Raw genomic sequence first — 27,948 nt, 5'->3', positions numbered from 1 at the left:
CGCAGGGCGGGCCGCGGCCGGGGCTGCCCGGGCACCGCCTGATCGCGGGGCGGGCGCGGCGCGCGCGGGGCTGGCGGGGCGGCCGCGGGGCGCGGGGGCCGGCGGCGCGCGCGGGCGGGCGGGGCGGGGCGGGGTCCTCGCGGCCCGGTGAAGTCACTCTTTGTGGCGGCTCCAAGATGGCGCCGGTGCTGGCGGAGAAGAAGCTGCTGGGGCCGGACGGGCCCGGCGGGGCCGAGCTGCCCGGCGAGGAGGACGAGGGGCAGAACCTCTGGTGAGCGCCCGCGGCCGCCCGGAGCCTGCACGGCTGGGTGAGCCCGGGCTCCGCCGGGCTGAAGCGGAGCGCGGGCTCTCGGCCGGTCGGGGCCGCGCTTGGGTCCCGCGGGCGGCGGCGGCGGCGGGGCCCGGGGATAGCGCCGGGGGGCCCGGGCGTGCGTGACGGGAACGCCGCGGGCCCAGGGGACGGGAGTACGGGGGTGACGCAGAGCGGGGCAGCGGGGCCCGGGACCGCGGCTCTGCGGGACGGCCGCGGGGCCGGCTCCGGCAAAGGCGATCTCGTGTGTTTATTTCTAAAGAACGCTTTCAAAAATACCTATCGTGGCAGAAGGCCGTATATCGAATACAGCAATCGATTGTGATGAGAGTTAGTTGCAAAGTAATGTTCTGCAGTATTGCGGCCTCTTGCAAGGGAGGAGAACTTTAAATGTCCCTGTCCCTGGTTTAGAAATCATAAAGGCTCTTGTGTGGAAGGTGGCACACTCGCGGTGCTGCAGAGCGCGGCTGTGGCTGTGGCTGTGGCTGTGGCTGTGGCTGTGGCAGCCCCGCCGTGCCCAGCCCGCATGTGCCGGCGGAGGGTGCGGATGTGCTGAGCTCATGGTGCTGTCACCGCTCCGGGCCGCGCTAACGCCGCCGCTCTGCTGCTGCTGCTTCCCCAGGTCCTCCATCCTCAGCGAAGTCTCCACACGCTCCAGATCTAAATTGCCGTCGGGCAAGAATATCCTTGTTTTTGGTAAGTTTGGGTGTTGGTTTGTTGCTTTTTTATTTATAGGAACAAAGTGTATTTTCAAACACCGATTGTTGCAAACTGGCACATGGGGTCGTCACAGTTGGGTTATGTAATTTGATTTATGGTCTTGTCTTGTGCTTATAGATCTGCTTTCTCTTTGATTTCCACTGTTAGTTTTATAGCCTGTTGTAAGTAATAATAGAGAATAAGATCGTTCTTCATTCTTATTGTTCTGGTATAAGCCACTGGATTTAGCTGAAACACTTGAAGGAGAACAGCAAATAACTGTGATTCAGAAGTGTACTAGGATGCTTCTCATTAATTAAGCAAGTTGTGAAAAAATCTTTTCTGTGAAGTCAAATGTAATTCTGAAGGCGTCTTTTTTTCCTCTACAAACTTACTGGCAGGTGATGATGGTTCAGGCAAAACCACACTCATGGCTAAAATACAGGGAGCAGAGCATGGCAAGAAAGGAAGAGGACTGGAATACTTGTATTTGAACATTCACGACGAAGATAGAGATGGTAAGTTTGTTTCAAATGCAATCTCTTTAATTAAGTAGCTGCCCTGCTGTTTTAATAATTGTGCTTTGATGAGTGTGTTCTGGGCTACGCCCCGGTGGCTGGTTCAGCTGGTGGTGCTGGGAGTTTTGCAGCTGTGTCCATTTGTGTGGAGGGAAAGGTTTCACAGTCCCTGCCTGGGGCAGGGCAGCCCCGGGGATCCCTGCTGGCCTAGGGGGGATCCCGTGGCTGGTGGTGACTTTGTAGCAGCTGCAGAGGCATTGCTGTGGCTACTGTGTGACTGGAGAAAGGCAGAGATACATCCCTGAGAACTTCGTGCTCAGCGTGGATTTCTGGGCGCAGGGTGTTTCTCACAGGGGCTGTGTGTGGGATTTTGGTTAGCTAACAGATGTTTTGCTCTAGTTGGCTGAGTGAAGAACAGAGCTTAAAGTCAGAATAAGCGTTTACTTTTCTCAAGCTGGAGCTGATCTCTTTGCTCTTTGCCCCTTGTCTTTTTGTTGCTGCTGCTGATCTCTTGTCTCTCTGCTGTATGGAGGGAGATTATGCCAAGGGACCATTTAAAAGCAGGCCTCATGATCAGATTACTCATGTTTTTGAGAAGGCTGGGGACAGGAGGAGATGGGGAGTGAGTTCTTTATCTTTGCTCCTAAATGTGCTTCTCCTGATCTCGTTTTGGGCAAGCTGCTAGGCCTCCTTGGGTTGGATTGTCTTTAAAAATGGGGAATGGAATGTAATTCTCCCTATTCATGACTTCCTTCAGAGCTCAGGAGAGGGAAGCAGTGGTGGTGGTTCATCCCCGTTCCTGGGAACAAGTAGGAAGATCCTATAATGGTATTTTGAAACTGGAGATGCACTGAAGGCTTGCAGGAGTGATTAAGTGCCATATGTGACTGGTTGTTATGGAGATGGGGCCTGCACTCACGTGGCAGGAAGCTCCCTTTGGATGCTGGTAGGCACAATGAAAGGATGAGTACATTGCCATATCTTCCAGGGGCCTCCTTGCAGTTCCTAAAAATCTTTTGGGCTGTCATTTGAAGTGCTTCTTCAGGTTCTGGCTGTAAGTGCTTTTCCACCATGCAAAATCTGCTTTAGTTCTGCATAAACACTTCAGGGTGGAAAAAGCCCCTATGATTAGGAGGGCTGAGACAGCCTGTGTCATCAGGCCTCTTGCAGCTTCAAAGAAGATGCTGTTACAAGCAGAAAAATGTTTGCTGTGCTATTTTCCCTGGTGTTATCTATCAAACCTCAAGTGTATTCCTACACTGGAAGTATTTTGGGGCTATTCCTGAGTGGCTGGAAGTGATAAGTATTTGAAGTGATTAGGAGAGGCCTGTCATAAGAGCTCAGGCAGCACTAGCAGGGAAAAAAGAGATCTTTTTGACTGACTACAGGCTCAGCTGGCCAATTCAGGTCTGCATGCATCCTCTAATGGGTGTGTTAGGAGCTAATAATACATGCCTCTTTCCTTTCTGGCTCATTAGTGTCATCCACAAGCAAAATAAATAGCAAAGTGGGTCAGGACCTCCCAGCAGGCAGAGATAACGCTCTTTCTTCTCTAGGACAGGTTTGGATTTGGTTTTTAAACTCTCTGTGTGCTTCAGATGAGTGTATGCTCATGTCCAGGTTGGGGAACAAAGGCTTTATAATTGACCCACAATTCTGGGAGCCATAAGGAACCTCAGAGTATGCATTCAGGAGCTCAGGAGCAGATGGGTGGTTCTGAGGGTCTCTGCTTTTTGTTAGACTCCAACCTAGCCAAGATGAGATCACAAGGATTTCCAGGGGTTCCAGGTCAACACTGGTAACTGAAACTCTGCAGTGGAGTGAGATGATCTCAGCTTCTTTCCCAGGTGATAGAAGATTTGTTTCCTCTCTTAGTCTTATTCTTCTTCACTTCAGATAAATTTACTCTGTCCAGGAGAATTATTTTCCTCATAATGCTGAGTCATTAATTATCTACTTCCCACTTCCCCTTGGAAAGCTTAGGGAAAATCTGTGTTGTTTCCTATGCTGTGGTCTCCCCTCCCCATTCCTTGTCAAGGGATGTTTGAACCTGGCTGCTCCTACATCTAAAGTACAATATTTCTGGATTGCTGGATGCAATCTTAGTTTACTGTTACTTTCATCCTTAAGATCAGCTCAGCAATTAAATTGTTCTTTTTGGTTTGTAGGAAAGTGCAGGAAGTATCTCTGCCTTGCAGGCCCCCTGTGGCTCACAGAGGTGCCCAGGGACTGGGTGGATTTCCATGTCCCCTGCTGGTTTCTTGGCAGCACATGGGCACAGTGCTCTGTCCAGCTGCTCCAGCTGTGCCAGGTGTCACTGCTCAGTGTGACGTGTGGGCTTTGCTTCCCAGGATACTGACAATACTGAGGATACAGGGCTCAGGATACTGAGATTCCAAGTCTGCTACTGAATCTCTCTCTGAAAAGTCTCTTTCCTTTAAAATAAAGAGGTATCTAAAAAGATACCTCTTTATTTTAAAGTTATATTTTATCACTATCCCAAATGCTGCCTAGGCCAAGGCATTTGCTCAGGAAGAGGTTTGGAGAGGCCTGAGAAGCAATCCTGGGGGAGAGAGGATTCTCCTAAATCCCCAGCTGCATTATCCTTAGAGCATATGGCTGCTCCTGCATACATGGCACTGTGGTTCATCTGATGAAAGCATTTGTAGCACTGCCTGCAACCTTAGCTGTGAACATTAACTGATCCTGGAGCTCAGGCCCCAGAGTCCTCCATTAGTGGAATTTCTCAGGGAGTGTGGCAAATTTCAGTTTTTTGCCTGTCTTTATGATGAACAGATGGTTTTTGTCTCTACTGGTTAGTCTGCTTTTGAGGACTGAGACTCTGAATTCATAGGAGGTAGAAGGGAAGCTGTGCACAGTTTTCCTAAAGGATCTGTTTCCAGAGTTTCAGAGGCCCCTGCAGGGCAGAGTTACAGTGGGGATGTAGAGCAGAGCAGGGAGCCAGACTGCATGGCCTGCTCTGTGCTCTGTGTCAGCTGGAGCACCACGAGCACCACAGGGACATTTCTCACCTGCCAGGCTGCAGATGCACCTGTGCCCACTGTGCAGGGAAGAGGAGCCATTCTGGGGTTGCATTCTTGCTTGTAACAAAACAAAGCAGTCTTGGGTTTTGCCTCAGGTTTGGACTGGCTTCAGCCATATCATATGCATATTCCAGCTGAACTGGTTGTTCCAGATTGAGCCAAGTCTTGCTGCTGCACTAGTTTCTAATGAGAAAAATAGTCTTTTTTTAAAAATAGTTTTCTTGAAAGTTTTCTCCTTTTTTGCTTCTCTTCACAGCTTGAGCAAGGGATATGTAATTGCCACTGATATCTTTTGAGTAGATGCAGATGTAGTTGCAGTTCACAGAATCAACCATGTGCAATAAAATTCATCAAAGCTGCAAAATCTTTTTCAGGACTAAAGGGCCAATGGAATATTGACAGGATTTAGAGAGGTGATTTTAGCAGCTTTTGTAATAACCTGTGATAAGTTGCTCCTGCTTTTCCAACAGGACCTGGGAATTGTTTGCTGTGTTTTTGTATGTTGTGTCATGGCCAGTGAGAAGGGCACAGTTAACATTCATGACTAAGTACGAGCTTGATGTGGTGCTGACAAAGCTGAATTTATCACCAGGTCCTTGCCAAATTATGAGCACCCAGTGCTGTATGTTTATGTTTAATGTTTCAGCAAATGTGAATCACAAGACATTCCTCTGTCCTGTTGGAAAGGAGCAAAACCTTTCCTTTACATACAATGTTACATTTTTTTTGCTAGAGTACATTTTGATGTGAGTGCAAGGCTTCCTAGCAGACTGACTGTGAGTGGTAGTTCCACCTGTATTCTAGTTCCAGTCTGCATTCCACATGTTAAGCAAAAATTAAATCCTTAAGGGGAACAAAGGAGCTTAGCAAACAAAACAATTTTAACCTTAGATATTGGCTTTAAAACAAGAATTAGAAGCAATGAATTTGGATATTATTAATTTTTCTAACTTGCCAAGGTGTTAAAGTCTTTTCTGCAGAGTATTCCCCACAGGAGAATCCATCAGCACTGCAGAAAGCTGTAAACTTGCATAAAGTATGGATAGATTTGCATTAGGTTTTCAAAACTTCCCTTCATGCTCCAAGGAGACAGTTGTACATACACACAGTCCCTGTCTATTAATAACCCTTAGCTCATAGAAAACTCACGGGGTTGTTATTTACTGGGAGGCTGCTGCTTTAGGGATGTACACAGGATGTTTCTGGGATGCAGAGAGTCCTGCACAGATATTTCATTTGTGCATTTCTGAGCTCCACAGGGCTTACCCTCACTGACCACTGTGGAGTGAATGGAGGGGTGCAGCTGGCAGTGAGAGGAGCTGTAGGTTCACAGTGTGGCTGCTGGCCTGTTTGTGTGATGGCTGATGGTGGAATGTCTTAGGACAGCCCAACAGAACTTACAACAAATGCTAAACACAGGCAGCCACATACAGAACCTTGATGAGGTGTCTGAAACTGGGCTGCTCAGTAATTTTGTCCAAGGCCTGATTAAACAGGTAGGATGTATATATCTGTCATCTTTTCTTCCTCCAGATTTCTTAGCCAAGCTTTTGTTTTGTTCTGCAGTCAAGAGGGGTGGATTCCTTCCCAGAATAAAGTTCTGATAGCCATAGTAACTGGATTTATTTTGTGAAGCTGAAAGATTCAGGACACAGAAATACAGTGAGGCAGGGTAATTATGGAGCTCAGTAGCTGCTTTGAAAATCTGGGTTCTGCAGTGGCTGGTTTGCAGATCTCTGTGTTTCAGAAGTGACATATTGTGTATGTAGTGCAGGAGAGACTCACTGATCCCTCTGGATAGCTGTAGTGAAATAGGGAATACTTAGGGGGGGTACTAAGAAGAATCTAGAAGATAGAAACAATGAAGTTGTTCCTCTTCAGCAGGAAGTTCTGAGGATAATGTTCCCTCTCTACTTCTCTCTTTTTTTTTTCTATTTTTTTTTAATTTGGAAGAATTGGTTGTTCATGCTACCTGATAGATCATTTCTGGAGGAAGCTTCTTTTTCAGTTCTTATACTCCTGCCAGGAGCTCAGTTTTGGGGTAAAATGCCAGCTGTCTGACCCAGCTGATCCCCCTCTACTCTGCCTTGCATTCCAAAGAAGCATCCTGCCACTATCAAAAACACTTGTGCAAGAAACACACAAGCTGCAATACCAGGTCATTTCCCCAGTGCCCATTTGGTCAGGAGCCTGCAGAAGGAGCTGGTGTGAAGTCAGTGTGAGTTAAGAGCAGGTGGCACAACCTTGTTGGGGAGGTGGGGAGTTCATCCTCTATTTGCTCCTCCCACTCCTGTGCTAGAAACTTAAGCTGCTTATTGCTGCTATCTTGTTTGCAGCTTATTTCTGCTGGGAAGTTTCTTGAGTGTGTGAAACCAGCTTATGTGTGTGGGAGACACTGAGGGCAGTGTTCATCCCCTGCTGGGCTGGGCAGGGCCACCCCTCTGGGCCTTACACACACATCCCCTGGCTTCTGGCTTCACTGGGCTTGTTTCTAATGCAGGAATGTTGTGCAGCGATTAAAAACTGTCCTGACAGCTGTCCTGAATAAAAGCTCAAGCACAGAAATTATTTTTTTTAAGGAAAATGTTCTGAATCCAGAAATGAAAGCATTTTTGACTAATATAGGCATTTACACAGCAACCTGTCATAAATAAGCAGGCAAAGTGTGCTGGTAGCTGGGTCTGCTCCTTCTGCTGAACACTGATGCTCCCACCTGGTCATCCCCAGGCTGGCAAAGCCAGCCCTGGCATCTGCTGCCTTCCAACTGTGCCTTTTCCTTTCAGATCACACACCTGGTCATTCCCAGCTGGCAAAGCCAGCCCTGGCATCTGCTGCCTTCCAACTGTGCCTTTTCCTTTCAGATCACACACCTGGTCATTCCCAGCTGGCAAAGCCAGCCCTGGCATCTGCTGCCTTCCAACTGTGCCTTTTCCTTTCAGATCACACTCGCTGCAACGTCTGGATCCTGGATGGAGACTTGTACCACAAAGGGCTGCTGAAGTTTGCTGTTTCTGCTGAATCCCTGCAAGACACCATCGTGGTCTTTGTTGCAGATATGTCTAGACCTTGGACTGTTATGGAGTCTTTACAGAAATGGGCCAGTGTCTTGCAAGAACACATTGATAAGATGAAAATTCCTCCAGAAGAGATGAGGCACATGGAGCAGAAGTGTAAGTCTTTGTGCATCCATGCATTGCTGTTGGTTTTTTAATTAGCTCTCACAACATTTGATGGATTTCTTTGGGCCAGTGTTTTGAGAATGGGTTGGATAAAAATTACTCCTAAGTTGTGATTGCAACACTAATTCAAATATACTGTGTTAGGCTTTAAAACAGCTCTTGCAGTTTTGCTGTGCTGACAAAACATCAGGTGAATTATTGGTCTAGATCGTGGGCAATAATGAAATTTTGATAATTTGATTTTTAAAAAGGGCAATTTAAAAAAATAACTCAATAAAATGCCAGATTCAGTTTTTAAAAGATGGTGACAAAATTCAGTGATGAAGTGAGCTGTCTGCTTTGCTGTGATATCTCAGCCAGGTCCCATTCCCATACTGTGCTTGTCTTACAGAAAGTCTCTCTGCCCTTGCTTTTCTGGTGGCTCAGAACTGGTTCTGGTTTCTGTGAACCTGGTGCAGCTAATTGTGTCTCACTTCAGCCATTCCTACCCTGTGACTTTAGGAATGTTGTATAAATTAACCTTCTTTCCTGGCATATCCATGGCAGGATGGAATCTAGCACTGGCAGGCAGTCATTGTTGCAGTATTGAGTCCTGCAGTGCTTTCCTAAAGTAGCATTGAATGTTTCTTGAGATTTTTTTTTTCTGTTTTCATATTGAATTACTCCAAAATAAATGTCTTTAGTGGAAAAGACCTTAGCAACTTCCAGTTCTTTTAGATGAAGTGGATTCAGACTGATCCTTTGTGCTAGCTGCTTTTGCTCCTGGTAGCTCTCTCTGCTGGAGTGTGGAACCCTTGCAAATATGGTCTGGCAGGTTCCTGAGCTACCACAGGGAGCAGTGTGATCTGTTTGACCTGTGACCACTCAGGTGTATTTGTATAGCTGATAATCCTTTCTGAATGTTAAATATTGTGTTCCCTGAAGCCTTGTGCCTACAGCATACCAGCTGCAGTTTAGACTTAATGATTGAAACCACCCCAGTTTGATCATCAGGTTACATTTAAACCAAAAATAAAATATGAGAGTTTTTAGGGGGAAAAAAAAGTGTGTCAGAGATTTTTTGGAATGGGAAATGGAAAGGTAGTTCTAGTATCAAAATCCAGCACTAACTCAATTTGCACATTTGTGAGACACTGCAAATGTTATGGCAATCCAAATAAAGGGCGAGTTTGTGCACTTAAATTTCCTTTTGGAAAGAGAAGCTTTTCAGCCTTCCCTTTGAGTGCACTCTGTGAAGGAGCCATGGCAAAGCTTGAGGACCCTGTCTGAGGGACTTAGAAGGCTTTCCAATAGTGGTATCTTGGATAAAGTATCATAGAAACTCCTGGTTTGTCCTGAGCTCTCCTGGAGCCAAGGGAAGAGGAGATGGGAGAGGGGCTGAGTTCCCCCATGCCTGGCTCCAGTGCCATCCCCTGGCTCAGCTGTGCCACACAGGGCCTTGATGTCTTCAAATTTCCACCTCCTGTTCTCAGGCCTTGTGCTGGACCCTTGTGTCACCTGGACACATCTCTGGCTTCTTGCAGACTGTCCCTGGGGCCAGCTCTGTGCTCAGAACTTTGGCCACCTGTAATTCTCTTAGCCCATGGTAACTGTGTCAGGGTACTGCACATGTGCCTGGTGACTGCCTTGGCACTGCTGCCCATCCTGAAGCTGCACAGCAAAGCTCTCCTTGCTGAAATCCTGCTGCCTGTGCCTCCTGGGGTAGGCTGCCACGTAGAAAATGAAGTCACTGGCTTGCAACAGCCCAAATATGTGAAAACCAGGATAATAAAGTTCACATGAGGGCAGTTGAAACATAGAAATGGAGTGCAGAGTGATGGGATGTGCTAAATTAAAGCCCCCCTGCAGCATAAGACCACCTGACTTCTCTAGCAGAGTATTCCCTTCCTCCTGCTCCTCCATCCCCAGCTGAGTGTCCCCAGTGCTTTCCCTGGCTGTCACACTCAGCCCCAGGAACCCCTGGGAAACACTGCCCAGTCCTGCCCCGCTGGCTGGAAGTGCTGCAAGGTTGTTCCTTCTGCATTGCTCAGGTGCTCAGAGTTTGCAGAGATGCCTTTGTTAGCTCCCCCTTGTCAGTGCAGTTGGGCTTTGGGCTGCTTGTCTCTGCTGGCAGCGTTTGGGAGCCCTTTCTGCACCAGCCCTTGCTCCTGTGTTTGCTGGTTGGGATCCTGACTCTTGGCTTGCCTGGCTGGCTGAGAAACTTCCCTTTGGAGTTAAAGAGCTTCCAGAGTGGGCAGCAGGACACACATGGAGGCCAAGGCTGCCTTCTTGGGAATGTACCCAGGGCATTGCCTGCCTGCACTCACTCCATCACTGAGCTCCTTCTGTTCCTTGCTAATAGCTTGGCTAATGTGGGCTCAGGTACATAATGTCAGCTATGTCCATTTAATTCAGGCTCAATTGTGATAATTCATTCTTTGAATAACACATATTTGAGTAATTATTTCAGGGATGTTGCCTCCCTTTTTAAGATGGCAGAGCAGATAAGGTGGCTGTCAGCAATCAAGAACTGCAGAAAGGAGGTTGACTGGTCAAATTACAATTACACCAGTGACCTCTGGGGTGTTTGAAGCTAAAGAATTGAAACAAAATAACATGTTTTTGCAAATTGTGTACTGTCCCATTCAAGCTGAATTAGTTTTAGATTGTCTACCTTTTTGCTTTTCTGATTTGACATAGAGCTGAAAGATTTCTTAAGCTAAAAGATTTTTAAAATGTAGTTTATCCAGGTATCTTTTGTTGAGAAATTCTTTTCACAAGACTAAAATTTTTAATGATCATTAAAGATAGGGCACAAAAAAACCTAAAAGTGATTGTGAAACTTTGAAGACTGTAAATATGGAATGATTTTCTCAGAAAAACATTCTTCCTTTTTCTCATTTTGCTGTTCAGGGCCTTTGGGATTTATCCATTAAGTTGGAGTGTTTGCCTGCATTTCCACATTGCAGTTTAAGAGCACTCCAAGCCTGAGCAGATTACTGTTGCTGGAACAAGCAAACCTAATAATTGTGGATTGCTGTCTCAGTGGTGCTTCTAGTCATTGCATGTCCTGGGTGATGCAGCAGTTTTTGGTGGAGTTACCTTCAGTGCCTTGTGTGAAAATCAGCAGCAAAAGTTTGCTGGAACCTTGCTTTCATTTGCTGTGTTCAATGCAAAACTCTACAGAGCCACAAGTTTGGTAGATAAATGAGCACTCTGTAGTGGAGGTGGGATTTCAATGGCACATCATCACCTGGTGAGAATTTTATTGACATAATAGGCCATTCTGAGTACTCCACCTTAGTGATGGGTGGCAGAATTTTACAGATTTCCAGAGGAACTGTTGTTTTTCTGGCTTCCTATTTTGTGTGCATCATCTTAAGGGTGTTTCCTGTTGAAAAACCTTAAACTAAAGTAATTTTCACTATTTCTTAATAAAGAAAATAGTTATTTTCCATACCATATAGAAGATGATTCCTCAATTAGAACTATGGGGAGGAGCTAATATTCATAGCTCATTGGAAAAAAAGGAAAAATAAAAGATGTTATGAGCTGTATGGATGCACAACTTTATATCCATTAAAAGCCTGATAACAGAGCTCAAATGAGACATAGCTGTGGGAGGTAAGAAAAAGTATGAAATTGCTGTGTGTCAAAGAAAGTTTTAATGCAGTGAGCTGCTTTGTTACTTTGTGACAGTGCAGTTTGTTCATCGGGGCATCCGACGGTGCCTGGGGTTCAGGTTCACTTGGATTTCTTAGGACTAAATTCAGAAGGGAACAGGGGTTGAGTGGAAGCCTGGAGCAGGGTTGAGGAGCCTAATTCTGTCAGGAGCTCCCACTTGTTCCTGAGTTCAGGGGTGTCTGTGTGCTCAGGCTGCTGCAGTCAGAGCTTCTTGCTCTGCCTGGTGCCTTCTGTTCACCCAGCAGTTGTTGGCCCCAGTGTTGTCCCATTGCTCCACGTCTGGCAGGGGTTAATGCCAGGCCAGCTGCATCCCTGGGAATCCACACAGAGCTCAGCTCCACGGAAGGGTGTGGAAGGGTGTTCCCCTCCCTGTGTGAGGCATGGCCTTGGTGCTGCTGCTGGGTCCTGCTGGCTCTCTGGGATTATGCTCTTCATTCCCATTCAGCAGAAATTCATGAGGATGAAACCATCAGACTTCTGACATTTCCATGTTGCATTTGCTATTACTTAAATTTCTAAAATTCTTAGAGCATCTTGTGTTTTCTCGTGTTGTTGACTGTTTCTCTTTTTGGGAGAGTTCTTTTTTCCCCAAATATGAAGGGGTTTATGCTCAGTAAAGAAAAGATTATTTTGCTTTGATATGAACAAAACCCAGGAAAGGAATCCTGTCTGATTATAATGCTGTAGTAAATTGAGAGCTATATTGTCAAATAGTCTTTTCTGTTTGATTAAGTCAGAGAGACTCCTCTGAACTGCTCTAATACACTTGGCCTCAAAAGTAAATAGTAATGGGAAAGCTAATAAAGGAAAGTGGCACTTCAGAAAACTTCCTTGCTAGTTAAATGCTTCTGGTGAGATAATAAACATGTGGAATGTGGAATGTGCAGAATGTATGATGGAATTTTGATTTGCTGTAGCTGACTAAGAAACAGTCCTGAAGACAGCATCCTTTGGAGCACTGCTGTTTCTCCTCCACAAGAAGGCACTGTCTCCCCATGTTAAAAGGAACTGCATTTCATTTCATTTGTTTGTATTTCCTTGCACCCTGGCATAAATTGAATTGGTGATTGGAAGTTTTATGGTCTGTATTTAGTTTGAGGTTTTTAGGCTTTTCTCTGGAATGGACTTCTCTTCCACAAGAATCACACAATTTTATATTTCAGCTAAGCATTGTAGATTGTGCAGCTTTAAACAGAAGAGTTTTCTGATTTGTTCTTCCTTCCATGCACCCATGCCATTGCAGGAGTGGTTCCTGTTTTGAAAGGTACCATGACTTCTTTTTGCAAGGCTTGTATAAGAAGCTTCCCTGAGGTTTTGCCACTTCCTAAAGCTCCAGAGGCTCATTGCAGTTCCTTCCCTGGTACAGGGAGTGTTCTGAGCAGCCTCCCTGTGTGGCTGGGCTGGACACTGGTGGCTTTTCTAAGGAGTTTTCCTGACTGCCCCTCCAGTCACTCTGCTCCCACTGTTTCTGAAATGGAGGAGCCCTTGTGGGAGTAGATCATGGAGTTTGCTTGGCTCTTTCCTGGGGGTTCCTTATGGCTGAGTGAGGAGGAGGAGAGCCCAGGGCCTCGGGACAGTGAGTGCCTGGAGCAGCCACATCCAAGACACAGATTTAGCTGGTCTGTGGCTTTGGTCTTCAATAAAAGACATTAAAGTGTGGATTGCAGCCCATATTTGATAAGGCATGTGTGAGTTCAAAGAGCATTTCCAAAATGACCTTAATACTATTGCCATAAATACTGTTGCAATACAATTAAAATACTAACACATAGAAAGCATCGAGTTTCCTCTGGACCCCACTGTAGTTTTCCAGAATGCAGCTGAGTCTCTTCAGGTAGCCTGCAGATGCTCTTGAAATATAAAACCTATCTGTGTTTATGCAGATAGGTTTTATATTTCTAGCACTGGATGCCTGCAACAGAAATGTAGAGTAATAGGAACTAAAGTAATTGTTCGTAAGGAAAAGTGGCTGTTTCAGGTTGGTGTTTTCTGTGTACATTTATGTTTTCACCATGCTTTCTTCCACAATAGGTATAAATTGCAGGGTATAGGCTGTGTTGCTATAAAACCACATTTGTTTCCTCTTGTCAACTGCCCTATAATGAAATGTTCAGGAACACGCGTTTTTGCAAATAATTGTCATTATTCATAATGACTCCAGATTTAGCTTCCTGTAAGTTTTGGTGGAGGAGTATTGTGCTGTTGCAAAGGGCAACGAGGCTTAACTTGCATTCAGTTCTCATGTAGTATAAAAATTTAAAATAAAAAACCCTTGAGATTTCTAATTAGTTGTAGATTAATTATGGTTTAAAAAGAGCTAGCTCCTTTGTTGCAGCCTAAGAATCTCTCTCTTTTAATAGTTATCAAGGAGTTTCAGGAGTATGTAGAACCTGAAGAAGGTTACCAAGGATCACCACAGAGGAGAGGCCCCTCCTCTGGCCAGGAGGACGAACACGTGTCCCTTCCCCTCGGAGACAATGTGCTGACTCACAACCTGGGCATCCCCGTGCTCGTGGTGTGCACTAAGGTGAGGCTCTGCTTCTCTTGGCTTTCATTGCTTCTCTGTGAAAGGCAGGCCTTCTGCAGACAGGCAGAATGAATTCTGGATTAACAGTGGAGGGATTTGTTCTACAAGTGAGCTTGAATTCTGGATTAACAGTGGAGGATTTGTTCTACAAGTGAGCTTCTGCCATTGACATCAATTTTTATTTGGATGAAATAGTAATAACTTGATCAATTATATGTTAATTACTTTAGTGTTTGATTTATCAGTGCTATTTTAGAACCAGAGACTCAAAGTAAATGTGATGGGAGTGTGTAAGATTAAGAAGGTGTGCTGGGGTTAAATGCCTGAGTTTTTCTGCTTTGTTTTCCTGCCTCTCCCAGTGTGATGCAGTGAGTGTCCTGGAGAAGGAGCACGACTACAGGGAAGAACACTTTGACTTCATTCAGTCACACATCCGCAGATTCTGCTTACAGTGTATCCTTTTCTGTGCTGAGGAGATTGCCTCTAATCTGCAGGCAACAAGAGATGTTTTCATGTTCAATTGCACATAACATTCGTCCGAGAAATTGCTCTGCAAGATTGCTACTGGTATTTAGTTATTGGTTAGGGTATATGCTACACATACCTAACCTTAGGTAATGTATATAGTTTGTTTTTTTGAAAATGTTGACACATGTATAAAATACTTTATAGTTTTTAAGTTGTGCATGGGACTTGGACCTTTTGTTCTTTTACAAAGGGTTTGCCTTACATTTTGTGAAGTGCTTTTCCTTGGTTTTCCCCTCAGAAATTGCAATTTCCATGTAAGCCTGAGATCTCATGTGTGTATTAAGCTTTTGACTTGTTCCAAGTGAAGTAGGACACAGTTTCCATGTAAGCCTGGGAGGATGGATAATTTCTGTGTATGTCACTGAAAAGTGCCACTGCCTTGCCCTGTTATATCCCCTTCACCCCTGTATACTAAATGTCTCTAGTTTTGCCTAGTTAGTAACTATAAATCTATTCATTCCTGTTTTGAAATTGTTTTTGTAATGTAGAAACTGTATATTACCTAATTTTCCTTAACCAGAAGCCCAGATGGGGCTGCCTTGATTTATACATCAGTTAAGGAGGAGAAGAACCTTGACCTGTTGTATAAGTACATTGTACATAAAACCTACGGTTTCCAGTTTACCACGCCTGCCTTAGTGGTAGAGAAGGATGCAGTTTTTATGTGAGTCACTGGACAAGCAGCATTGTGCCAGGGGGGGTTTATTTAGCACTGCACTGCATGTAATATGGATATGAAAGTAAATTAAATGGTATGTTGTCCAAAAACTTACTATGCAAGTCTTGTGGAATCCCAAATTTAAACAGCGACTTAATGCATATTATTGACTCAGACTATACTATTCCTGGTTTTGTATCCTTGGAATTTAGCTGAGTAATAGGGCTGATCTGTAAGAAAATTGCCTTGTTTAAGTAGAGGGCAGTAAATAAATGTTCTCTGTAGAAGTTGCAGAAAAGGTAAATTCTTATTCTCTTTACAGACCTGCTGGTTGGGACAATGAGAAGAAAATTGCCATTTTACATGAAAACTTCACAACAGTAAAACCAGAAGATGCATATGAGGACTTCATTGTAAAACCTCCTGTAAGAAAGGTAAAAAGGGATTCTTTCTTTCTGTATCCCAACAAATAAGTAGAGTTTGCTCCAATGGCTGCTAAGGACTATTAATATTGAAGAACTCCAAATATAAATGTAACTTTTTTTTAAAATCTAAATATGTGAAATGTCAGGCTTTCATTTATTAGTTATTTAAAATACTGCAAGCAACCCAGAAACCATTCACCTTATTGAATGAAAGGCAGTCCAGGAATAGCTATTTTTACATTTACCATTTTTGCATGCATGGGGCAAAAACACACCCAGAAAATGGAGAATTCTCTTGTAGGACATTTCCATTTGTACTCACGTGGCTTTGATGTTGCCATGCAAAGGCAAAGCAAGATCCTGTCAGCTCACTGAAGAGATGCTGATGAGATCAATATCCAAACTTAAAAAGAGGAATGTGGCTACTTACCAAGTGCTCATCTCTGTAGGACAGTGCTGGCATCACTGTTCATCTACTCCAATGTTTTTTATTTTACAGTATTTTTTAATGGCAACTTCTTTAATGGTACTATTATTTTAAATGTGGAAGAACAATTAAAAAAAAAAGTGAACAGCAGTCTTAAAGATTTGCTTCCCTCTCCCCCCTTTTGATCACCAAAGCATAAAAGCCAGTTACAGTAATTTCAGTTTTTACTTATAACAACAAAATGTTTTGTTCAACAGCTAGTCCATGATAAAGAGCTGGCAGCAGAAGATGAGCAAGTATTTCTTATGAAGCAGCAGGTAAGAATGGAAGAATGAAAATAAGTCCTTACTATGTAAGATTTCACTTTAATTTCTCCCTTGTTGTTGCCTTTAGTTTTTCATTTCTCATTTAAATCACCAGGTAGCTGTTTCTCAGCTTTGCAAATTCAGATGTAATTGTGAAGTAAGACTTTATTCTAACAAATGCAAGTAGGAAATGTGGTCACTTAACTTGGCAAGTTGAAGGGAAGATATGCTGAAAACAGAAAGAATGTACATGTCAAAGGAGAAGAGGAAGAAGAGACTTTGTGTTTCACCACACAGTTGTATTGATCTGTGAAATAGAAATACTTTTAAAACCTGACATCTGAGCTTTGCAGTTTCCTTACAGCCAGAGGTTTGAAAGACTTTCATGTGTCAAATTTGGCTATGCTGTAACTTGCTATTTTCTTTATTACTCTATATAGTTTAAAAAATATAGCAATAGGTCCCTATCCAGGATTATAGATGTCCTGGAGGTTACAGATTGGGATGTCTGTGATTTTGGCTTTGAGTTCTGGCTGACTGTGTGAAACAAAGGCCCAAAGCTTATTTACTCCTTGCAGTCAGTCCTCTAGAGGCAGAGTGGGGAAGTATGGAAATATCAAAGAGGAATCCTATAAATATCAGGAAAAAGATCAAGTAAACTTATGGCTACTCAGCTTCACTGTATTTTATTCCTCTGTATTCTTTGAAATCTATTTAATGTGCTAATGTGTTGTTTTTGCAGTCATTCCTTGCCAAACAGCCAGCAACGCCTACAAGAGCATCAGTAAGTAGATCCAAGGAAAAGAGTAGGAGGTGTTTTGTTTCCTTGGAGGGAAAAAGGGAATGATTCTAACCTGCAGAGATCCATTTTTTATATTTAAATGTAACCTACATAATCTCTGCAAACTGCAGAAAGGAAATAAATAATGAGGCAATATTTTAAAATGTTGCTTATGAATTCACTGTGGAAACATTGGATTATTGAACTGAACATTTCCTGCCATGATTCAGCCTTTCCTGTAGTAGTGGCACATTTCCCAAAATAACTGATGTCTTGGGTGCTTGTTTGTTTTCTTTCTCCAGTGTGCATCACTACAGTGTCAGTAGAAAGGCTGAAAAAGTCTGTGATGTTAAGCTTGCTTAATGTAACTAATACTTTGAAATTCTTTTCTGATGTGTGTGATTTGGACTTTTTAAGGAATCTCCTGCAAGAGGCCCTGCAGGATCCCCAAGGACTCAAGGCAGAGCTGGTCCCACCAATGTACCCAGTGCCTCACCAATCACATCAGTTAAGAAACCAGATCCAAATATTAAAAGTATGAATGAGCATTTTACTGTTCTATCATGTGTTACTTCCCTTAACATGAATCCTCTTCTGTAGAAAGATTTGGGTACTTATTCACTAATTGTATAGGTAGTTTAATAACAGAAATGCATTTATGACATAACTTTGGATTGTTTTTTTCTTTTCTGGTCATTTGTGTGACTTGGACTAGAGTTCTGTTAGTGCCAAGCAGTCAGACAGAGGTCAAATGCATCCTAATTTCCTTAAATTGCCTTGATACATTTATTACAAATCAGGTGGATTATTAGGGGGGAGACTGCTCTAAACTATGAACAATTTTATACTTCATACCACTTATTCTGGAATCCACAGCAAACCCTGTTCCACTGGGTCATTTGTCAATGTCATCTGCTGTAGCAGAGGGAGTCACTTGGAGATGAGATCTTTCCCTGACATGCAGCTCCGTGGTATTGAGGGGCGTCTTTACCCTCTGGGCATTCAGAAGGTCTGCAGGGCTAGTGTTGTTTTTTCTTGTGCACTGTAGGGCCATGCTTCACTTCCAGGGGGTGAAATGCCCTTCTGGATCCTGTCTCATTGCTGAATTGCCAAGTTTTGATTTGTTGAAAGCAGTGTGGCATGAAAGGCTGTACTAGAACATATGTGCAAGTTGTTAATGGGCTTATTAGTCTTTGAATTTAATGTCTGTACTTAATAATCTTGCTCTTGGCTTTTACATTTATTAAAAGCTTTAAAATGTACAAATATTTAGATTAAAATTTCATTACACCTCCCATCATTCCAGAAAAGCAGGAATGTGCATTCAGCCATCTCTGCCTATACTAAAGTATGCAAAGGACTGGGGTATTCAAACTGAACAAAGGACAGATTTTCTCAGAGCTGAGGTTCATTTGCCTGATTGACAAGAGATTTGTATCTCTGTGAAAATAGGTTATAATTTACCACCTCTCAGTGTGCTGTATAATTGATATTTGTTTTTTGTCTTTAGATAATGCTGCAAGTGAAGGTGTCTTGGCTAGTTTCTTTAACAGTCTCTTGAGCAAAAAGACTGGCTCTCCTGGAAGTCCTGGTGCTGGAGGAGTGCAAAGCACAGCCAAGAAATCAGGTAATTGTTTTTAATAGTTTATTTGGCTCCTTGGTCCCTGGGTGTGTCTCTGACACTGGTCAGGAAAGTGACAGACCTTGACAGATGACAGTACAAAATGTTTTTAAAAGAACTAAACTACTGCTGCATCACACCTCCAGGGCTTCTGTTAAATTCTGTTAATTTTTAGTGAAGTTGCACTGCTGGGATTTCAGTGACATTTGAGTCTTGATCCTATGCTGAGAGTGCTGATTTATTTTTCAACTTCAGAATTCCTTCCTTTCTTTTCTTGATGCTTTGCTGTTGCAAAGGAGATGCAGTTCTTTGGGTTTGGGCTGGAGTTAGCAGTGAAACTATTGAAATCTCCCCAGAGTTCAAGGTGGAATGAATCACTGCTTGTGACAGCTTGAAGTTGTTCACTCATTAATTATTTAGAACTTTATTGCAATCCAGCACAGCTGGTAATACTGACAAATGTGTGTGCTGTGACTGCACTGTGGGAGAGCCTTGCTGATAAATAATGCAGCAGTTCAGTGAAAATGAAAGAAACCTGTCAGAGTGGTTGGTACATACCCAGACCTCGGTGGTGCAAAATACATTGTCCACCTGACAGATGGAATTTACTGCTTTGGTTCTTTGACTGTTCCTGTTCAATACTGGCATTCCCATCACACTGAATGTTCAGGAGCTTTCCTTCCAGAATTCTTTTACTATTAAATTATTGATAGATACACTCCTTCCTTGGGATAGATCCCAAGCTTGTGCAATCTTTGGGTGTTAATGGTGATGCCAAACCCACAGTTCCTCAAACCACAGCTGAGAGGGGAAGATAAGGCTTTCTGAACTGGAAATGAGACATATCTGCTCCCAGCCACACTGATGGTTCTGTCAGTCAGAGAGCCAAGGCAGTTGGAGTTTGGGTATTTTAAAACTTCTTTTTAACTGGGAAGATTTATATATGACATTTCGTGTTCTAAAAGTTCAAAAATGCCTAAGATTGGACTTAGAGCAAGTCAGGTGTGATTTTTATGGGTTTTGTTTCAGCATGATGAATCCTGTAATTTTGTCTTTATTAAATTTAATTATGATGAAGATAACAAAAGGGATTTGTATTATATATTATTTCCATAATAATATTGTTTCCATGTTATAAAAACACTGAACTAATTCTTTCATAATCCAGAATGCCCTCTTCAGTTAAACACTGAAACATGTCCCCTGCTTCATCAAATGCAGCCTCATGTTTTACTCACAAAATCAAAATAAATTCGGTAGAAATAGAACTGGAATTATTTTTAGGTGTTATTTCATCCTTGCTTTCTACCTGAAGCCAAGTCAGTTGGGGAGTACCTGGCTAGTGATTAAAAATCAAACTCAGAAATAAAAGCTGTAATGTCACCTTTCCAGGAAGCCTATTCCAGTACTAATTTCTCAGTTACTTTTTTCCTTTGCCCAGTCTTTGTGAATCCCAGCACTTTTGGTCTTGTTAGGGTGGCAGTGGAGCTCAGTGTAGCCTCTTTGTGTTTGCAGCAGTGTTTGGGTTTGAAAGCTGCTCCCCTTTGCCTGTCACTTGTGTGTGGGCTGCTAGAACAATTCAGCCAGTTTAATACATTCTGTGCCTCCTGGAAGGAGGGTTTCTAGTCTGTATCAAATTCAGTGTCTCAAAAGCTTGTGTGTTTGCTTAATCATTGCTTTCCATTCTGTCATCATGCATTGCTTTGGTAATTTATGTAAATAACTTTTTCCCCAATCCTATCTTTCCAAATCGATTGTTGTCTCTTCAGGCACACGTTCCTACATATCTGCTCTCTTCAACACCAGACTCAGTAGATTGCTGAATAAAAGTACTGGCCAGTGCTATGGATAATTAATGTGTAATTTTATGAATTAAAATCCATTAATTTTCTCTGAAATGTCAAGGCTTTTTTTTTAAAGTTTATTTCTGTGAAGGTGATGTGAGATGTGATATCAACCACTTCTCCCTTCTGCACAGGACCTGTTATCCTTTCACAGAAATGTGAGTGGCTTGGCAGAACCTGTCAGGACAGACCCTGTTGGTTGTTGGGCTTGTAGGCTGTTCTGAGCACCTAAAACATAACTGCATTTTCTGGGAAAACTGCTAAACTAGTCTGTAATGGGCTGTACTCTGAGTCTTCTAGAATACTCAATGCCTTCCAGGACTTTCAAAGATAACAAGCCTTTTTTTTTTTCTTTTTTTCCTTATGCCAGCATTAACTTCTAATTGGAATGGATAATTTCTGTCCTGAAACATGTAGACAGAGAAATCATAAATCTTTTCTTAACTTTGATTTTGATAGACTAAATTAGACAAGTTGTGGTCTCCTGCTAGAGGTGAGCTCTGTTTTCCTCACTAGTTTCTTCATTAGTTCCCATCATTGGCTTATTCTTGTCCTGAGCACAATGGTCAGGATATCAGGATCAGGACATTGTACTGAGCTCTGCAGATCTCCCTCCCTGCAGTGCCTGCTGCAGCAGTTCTCTGTCTTGGGTGGAAGTGCTTCTCCTGAATGATCTCAAGGTTGGCTTTTCTTGGCTACATTGAGTTTTTCCTTTCCTCCTGTTCCTTTCCTGGCTTTGGGAACAGAGCAGTTGGCTTTCACTCCCAGGAGAAGGTGCCTGTTCCTGTCACCTGCTGTGCTCACACTTGGTGTGAACCAGTGTAAGATTAAACTGTGCTGAGAAGGGAAGGGCTCCTCATGCTCCCTCTTGTTGGGTTTGTGAGGTACCTGGTGCTGGTGAGAGCAGAAGAGATGACCTGTTCCTTTGTGGAAGAGGTGAGCAGCACATCAGAACATCTTGGGGAAAGCATTACTTCCAGCAGCATCCACTGTGCAAGTAAATGTGCTAAAATTATCTTTGTAAGCATTTCAAATGTCTAAACTGTTTAAAGAGCCTGACGTTTTCAGAAGGTTGATGACAAAAATATTTAGCTTTAAAGAGACCATCTGTTTCTCTCACAGCTAGGAATAGCCTGGGGTTGAAATGTTGAGATTCTGTCCCAGCATGAGTGACAATGTGGGTCTCAGCAATACTGGTCAGTCTCATTGATGGATTGGTTTCTACTGTGACAGTTCTTACCTGAGAAAAACCTCTCTTCTGGGCAGTGTCATGTCCATTTTTCCTGCTGTGCCATTCTTCTTGTTTGCCTTTGTTTCTGGACTCTTTGATGCCTAGACCGTGATATTTCAAAAAACTTCAGTTGGTTATTTCTGTGGTGGTTTATTTTTCTACATATGAACTTCTGTAGCCCCACAGTTATTTAATTTATATTCACAAGAAGATTCTTGCAAATTCTAAGGCTGCCTTCCCTCTCTATTCCTGTAGAGAGGATAAAGAACTCAGGTTCCCTGCTCTCACTCTGTTCTAGCAAGGAGAATTGTACAGAACTGGGGGAATGTAATTGTCCAGAACACATCTCCCTGAATGAGGCCATCACTCCTTGAAATTTATAGGGAAACTGAAAGCAAGTGTCACTCTCATTCATAGTTGAGGGGAAACTCCTATTTTCTTAAAAACTGCTCCCTGTATTTCTCCTCCTTTGGAAGGAGCTCCCTGTGGTAGGAAAGGGGAGTATGTTCCTCTGCATTGGGAGAGTTGTTCCTGTCCACATGAGGTATTTGCAGGACACAGCTTGGGGTTATTTTGGAGCCCTAAGGAGCCAGTTCATCCAGCATAAAAAACAAAGTCCTGGCTTTTGTTTAGATCTGCTCTTGTTTAAGTGAGGATTTTGTGTGGCTTTATTGTTTTAGGGTTTAGGCTTTTTAAATTCCCAGGTGCCATTAGTCTACACATGAAGTGTTTTGTATTTTAAGTTCTGTTACAGTGCATTAATTAATGTACTAACTCCTAAATTTTGCTCAAATACTCCAACTTTGAGTAGATACTGTGTAGAGTACTGTGGCTTATGAAACCTTTCTAGTGATTAAAGGTAACCTTTTAACTTGGTTATGTCTTTGTACTTTGGAAAAGAAACACTTGAATCTCTACCAGTCAAATCTTGCCTTCTTAATGTTTTCAGCATGTACCCTGGAAAAAATCCACCTAATATTTCACACACATTTGAGCTGGAAAACAGATGCTTGTTAAATTCTTTGGCTATGTTAGGGAGCTGTACATGGTTATATAATCTACTTTTTGTCTAAAAATATAGCTTTTTAATCTTAAATGGTTGTATGCTCCATGCATTAGGATATATTGTTCCAATTTTGGTGATGAATTTGTCTGTGGGTTTATAATTTTCAGGAACACTGAAGTAAGCTGATGGTTCAATTAGGGAATTGTTAAAAAATTTTGAGTCTAATATAGAAATGTAAGATATGCCTTCCCATGAAATACTTCAGTGTGTCTGGTTCCAATTGAAGAAGTGCTTTGAAATGCCTGCTTGGAGATATTACATAGTATGCAATTCCTGCCCTCTTTTGTTGTCTGCAGATATCAGAGTTCTTCCTGTTACTTATTTCATATTCAAATGCAGTAGGTACAAGTGCAACCAAATAAATGGGATTTCTTTTTTAGCAAGTGTCCTACATACCTTGTGATTAAAAGTTGGGTTTAAATAAAGTCCTTGCTATCAATGCCAATAGTAGAATTGTGTATGGTTGATTTTTATGGAAGAAACAATATAGTTATTTTTAAATGTTAGTTGCTATAAACATATCATTGGTAGTGTTGTGCTTTTTCCTGCTGTGTAGTTCAGCTTTTCATCTCTTTAAAGTGAATCAAACCTGAGTATCAGTCTTTACACAAAAAATACCCTGCATTGTGCCAGGCTCTGTGGCCTTGGGAAAGTGGCAAAATAATGAGAAATGAATAATATATTGCCATCTAAAGGTGATTTATTGAACACTTGTGCTTCTTGGTTAAAACATTTCATTGAAACTCAATTGCTTTGTGTTCTTTTTCTCTCCAGGACAAAAGACAGTTTTGGCAAATGCTCAGGAGGAGCTGGACAGGATCACTCGCAAGCCTGACCCCATGGTAACAACAAACTCTCCTCCAACAGAGAACGAGGCTTGATGGGCAGAACAATGCAGATGTAAATGACCAAATAACTATGTATAGTGATCTGATAAGACCAGGAATTTTCTGCTATGGCAGATGCTATCAGTTTTCTCGGGGCAGGGGAAATGAGCTTACTACATCATTGCCTTGTCCCAGTAAAAAGTGCACATTCAGGAAGTTTGCATATAAAATCCCTCTGTATAAGATAACCATTTAGAGTTTATATAGGGCAATTCTTTTGGTTTGGAGGTAAAGCAGGTGCAGCTGCATTTCCTGTTGTGAAGAACACAGAGAAGCAAAATGGAGAATTCTCTTAAAAGTACTACTGACTGCACACGAGGCAAGGAAGAGAACTGAAACCCTCTTTCAGAGTTTCTGGAATTGGCTATTTGTATGTTTGCAATGCATTTTATATTCTTGGAGTGGTGGTGGTGGAACAGCATAAACTGGGGGAAAGAAGCCAAGGTGGGGAATGGAGCCCTAAAAGGGGAAACGGATTTGGGACAGCGAGAAACCAGAATGTTGGATTGACTGGAGAGGAGCAATGTTGTCAAATCCTGTGTTTCACAGGGGGTAAATAGTCACTGTTTTTAAAAGACTACTTTACATTGGAGAATTCCAGGCCAAACACTAAGAACCATGGGAATTTATTCTTGTTATAAATCTTGTTTTAGTTTTTAAAGAAGTCTTAAGAGTGTGGATGCCCTTTCTGGTGTAGCTGACAAAGGGAGAAACTAAACTTGTTTAGCTCCAAGTGCCTGGCACAGTATGTGATGTGTCTTTAGAAGGTGCTTGAACTTATTGTGCACTGTAGTACAAACAGTCACTGTTTGGTTTTATTTGAAAAACAGTAGTTTGACAATTTGTATTTAATTTTAACTCCTGTTTTCTGATAGCTTCTGCCTTTTTTATGCCAAGAGGCTGGCCTATGAAGAATGGTGGGTGACGGATCATTTTCCCATAATGAAATGTGCTACAGAACACTCTCAGTATTTTTCTTTCTTACTTTTTTGTAACTTAATATTAGCTACCAAGCTAAAATGGATTCCTGCCTTACACCTATGGAGGTTTTTAAAAAAAACTTTCAAGGCCCTAGTTCCAACCACATCTGCTGCAGGTGCAGCCAACTCCAATTCTGAAGGTAACCTAAAAAGTATGAATGTGTACACGATGGACATCCTGAAGAAGTTGTTTTGTGTTTTCTTTCATGTAGCATTTCATTTGAAAAGATGGGTTGTGGTTGTCCCCGTTGCTCTAAGGGAGCCCTGTCCATGGTCACATAAACCCTCATTCTGTACCAACAAACTCAGCTGCAGTGGTTACTGAAATGGCACTTTGATTTTATACACAGTATGCTTGTTTTACATGGACACACTACCAGAAATTAAAAATACCAAGCATATTCTGTGCTCTTAATGCTGAAGGGAAAAACCACAATTTGAATTATACAGAGTTTACTTTTTATTAATATGAACTTGTTGTACTAAATCTGATGTCTGGATATAACTTCCCTAATATATATTGTTACTTTAAGATACAGAATTAGACTGACCACTAACACAGTGCTGGGTGTTAACCTCAACTCCTATGTTACAGCAAGAAGCTGTTCGTGTGAGTCTGTCTAGACATCTAGAAAGCTAAGAGTATTTACTTGCCTCTTTGACAAACATTATCATGAGTATGTTACTTGTGCCAGTTTTTTTGTTGAAAATACTCTATTTTTTGTTTGGTTTTTTTTTGTTTTTTTTTACTTTTTTAAGAAATGGTATGACCTGAAGTTATACAGTTGTCTAGATAACAGTTAGACTAAGACTGTGGCTGGCTGATGGTGACGTGGATGCACTTTCTGGTGTAATGGGTGCCAGTTGCAAGTTACCACACCAGAGGTAATTACACACTGTCCTTCTGACACTGAGAAGTGAGATTGGAGACTAAACCATCAAAAATTGGACAGGAAAACTAAAGTGTGTGATTGTAATGGCATGGTTTGAAAACCTCAGTCTGAAGCTGCCTTTTTTTGTCATCTAACCTGATAAGCACTTTTCTAGCAATATGGCTAAAACTTACAATGGGAAGTATTTTCCATATGTATAAAAATGTTGAGTATACTAAAACTGATCAAAACTGTTACTGTGTCATAACTTACCAGCTTTGAAGAAAGACAAAACAGGGACAGATTTCCAGTTTCTAATTGCAAGTGAATGCTCCTAGTTTACTGAAGAGAGGTGTAAGTAATGTAGCATCCTGTGGGTGCCAAAGTCTGCTGGCTTTGGTGAGCTGCACAGTTGTTATTCTGGTGTCTTCAAGCATTGGAACCAAAGGCCAAATGCAAACAGCCTTTACATTTTCAAGTGAAACTTCATTTTATTTGCAGATACACTTGTATGGTAGACTGTTTAAACTATTATATGCCTATATTTATATGCATTATAGTGACTGCATCTACTGTTCATGTTTAAACTAAGAAAACAAAAAATGAAAGCATTCAACTTGAAGCAAATAGAAAACTTTAAAGATTGGCCCTCCATAAAAATGCTGTGGTTATGCTGCTTGATTTTAAGTTTGCACTTTTTTTATTGGCATTAAAAAAAAAACAAACTGTTTAAACTGAACAGAATTTCGTATTTTATTTAATTTAACTACGTTGAAAGTGACTGCTCTGTACATCGTGAACTTAACAATATACATGCTGTAAATGAAAGTTCACTGTCCTGTATACTAAGTTTATTGGTTTTTCTTCCAACTTACAATTAGGACTGCAAATGTATGAAACAAAACTTAGTCCACTTGTATGGCTTTAACCAGGTGCAGTATGCAGTCATGTGGAACCTTGCTTTCTAGTGCTGGCAAAATGAGGACGTCTTTAATTACTGGCTTCAATAAACATGAATCCAGACTTCTTTCTGCTGTGCTTTTGTCTGGGAGATGCCCTCCTGGCACTGTTTGTGTGGGAGCAGGGTGTGGGTGAGCTCTGTGAGCAGGAGGAGCAGGTTGGCTGTGAGCTGTGTCCCTGGGTTAGTGACAGCTGCCAGTGCAGTCCCCTGGAGCTGGGAGCTGTGTCCTGTGCCAGTGGAGCAGAGCTGTGCTTGGGACAGCTCACAGCACAACTGCTTTCGTCCAAAATAATGTATTTCATTGGGCTGGGGAGACAGCTGTGTGCTTCAGCAGCTTCAGATGTATTTTGTGGAATAGTGTTCCCAAGCACAGCACTGATCCTGAATTAGCAGAATGCAAATCCAGGCTATGGGAAGTTAAGGAGTGAATTGCTGGAGTGTTGAAAATCCCTCTTCTCTGCCAATAGTCAAGTGTTCTCACTTGGCTGGCTGTAAGAAGAGCTTCCCAGTAAGCACAGAAGAAGTGGGCATTTAATTAGGAATCTGCGGCTTGTTTTCATCGTTTGTTTCATTTCATATCAACTGGATGCCTCTGTTCCCCTGCACAGATTGAAGCTCTAAGTAGGAATGTTTGTTGAGTCACCCTGCCTCTGAAATATAAATCAGCTAAGCTTTGGCTTTCTGGAATATAATTTCTCCAGAAGGGAATCCTTATGAGGCCATGAAACAATTATCATTTCAGAATTGCCATAATGTTTTCATTAGCTCATTAATGTGAATAATCAATTTTAACCCTTTAAGATGGGCTTTAGAAAATATTTTTTGAGTATATGAAGAGAATTCTATTCTATTAGTCTGGGAGAAAACCAAGTGAAGACTTCAGATGAGGTGAAGTTGAAAGTGACTTTCGAAAGATGGTGACAGTGGATGGAAGTGGAAGAACTTAGAACTCCTACATTTACTTTGCTGCTCTTCAACTATAATTCATTTTTTTTCAAAGCAAAATGTCCCTAAGTTAGGGGAAAAAAATTGGGATAATAAGGCTTTGGTGCAGAAGTGTCATTCTTAAGGCTGCTCTGAAGGCTGATTTAAGCTTTCTAAGCTGCTCTTAGGGGTCATTCACTGCCTGTGCTGTTCCAAAGGGTGGCATTAACTCTCTGGCTTTTCAAGTGTGGCAGGGCTTTGTTAGAGCATGAACTGCTCGGGTAAGAGCCTCTGCTTGAACAGAAGAGTCAATTTCTGAGTCATTGCAGTTCTAATACCTCCATAGGAGAAGCTGGGGGTTAAGAGATTGTTACAGATGACCTGAAGGAGACTCTGCTTGTCTGGGTCTGTGTTTAGAGCTGAATGGATTGTTTGGTACCAAACACAAACTTGTCTGTTATATGGTCTTTTTCATTTAAAAATAAATAATGTATTCAT

The 27,948-nt window shown here is 42.2% G+C and overlaps 1 protein-coding gene across 1 annotated transcript; it reads left to right on the top strand.

The window, feature by feature from the left end:
- Positions 1-144: 144 nt before the first annotated feature.
- DYNC1LI2 (dynein cytoplasmic 1 light intermediate chain 2) lies at positions 145-26,590 on the top strand. Its single transcript, XM_058034291.1, has 13 exons — positions 145-271; positions 933-1,006; positions 1,411-1,527; positions 7,511-7,741; positions 13,774-13,940; positions 14,300-14,393; positions 14,997-15,132; positions 15,449-15,560; positions 16,236-16,295; positions 17,026-17,067; positions 17,482-17,599; positions 18,575-18,691; positions 23,601-26,590. The coding sequence occupies exons 1-13, from the start codon at positions 177-179 to the stop codon at positions 23,705-23,707; spliced, it is 1,470 nt and encodes a 489-aa protein (XP_057890274.1). The 5' UTR covers positions 145-176; the 3' UTR covers positions 23,708-26,590.
- Positions 26,591-27,948: the final 1,358 nt, after the last annotated feature.

The sequence above is a fragment of the Melospiza georgiana genome, chromosome 14, assembly GCF_028018845.1.
Source record: "Melospiza georgiana isolate bMelGeo1 chromosome 14, bMelGeo1.pri, whole genome shotgun sequence".
Taxonomy (NCBI): domain Eukaryota; kingdom Metazoa; phylum Chordata; class Aves; order Passeriformes; family Passerellidae; genus Melospiza; species Melospiza georgiana.
The sequence above is the reverse complement of the archived record's forward strand: the minus strand, read 5'-3'. Positions and strand labels throughout refer to the sequence as shown.

Coding starts and splice junctions, on each gene's coding strand:
- DYNC1LI2 (XM_058034291.1), top strand. CDS start 177: ATGGCGCCGGTGCTGGCGGAGAAGAAGCTGCTGGGGCCGGACGGGCCC. Junction 17,068..17,481: donor CAACGCCTACAAGAGCATCA/GTAAGTAGATCC, acceptor GGACTTTTTAAG/GAATCTCCTGCAAGAGGCCC. Junction 18,692..23,600: donor AAGCACAGCCAAGAAATCAG/GTAATTGTTTTT, acceptor TTTTCTCTCCAG/GACAAAAGACAGTTTTGGCA.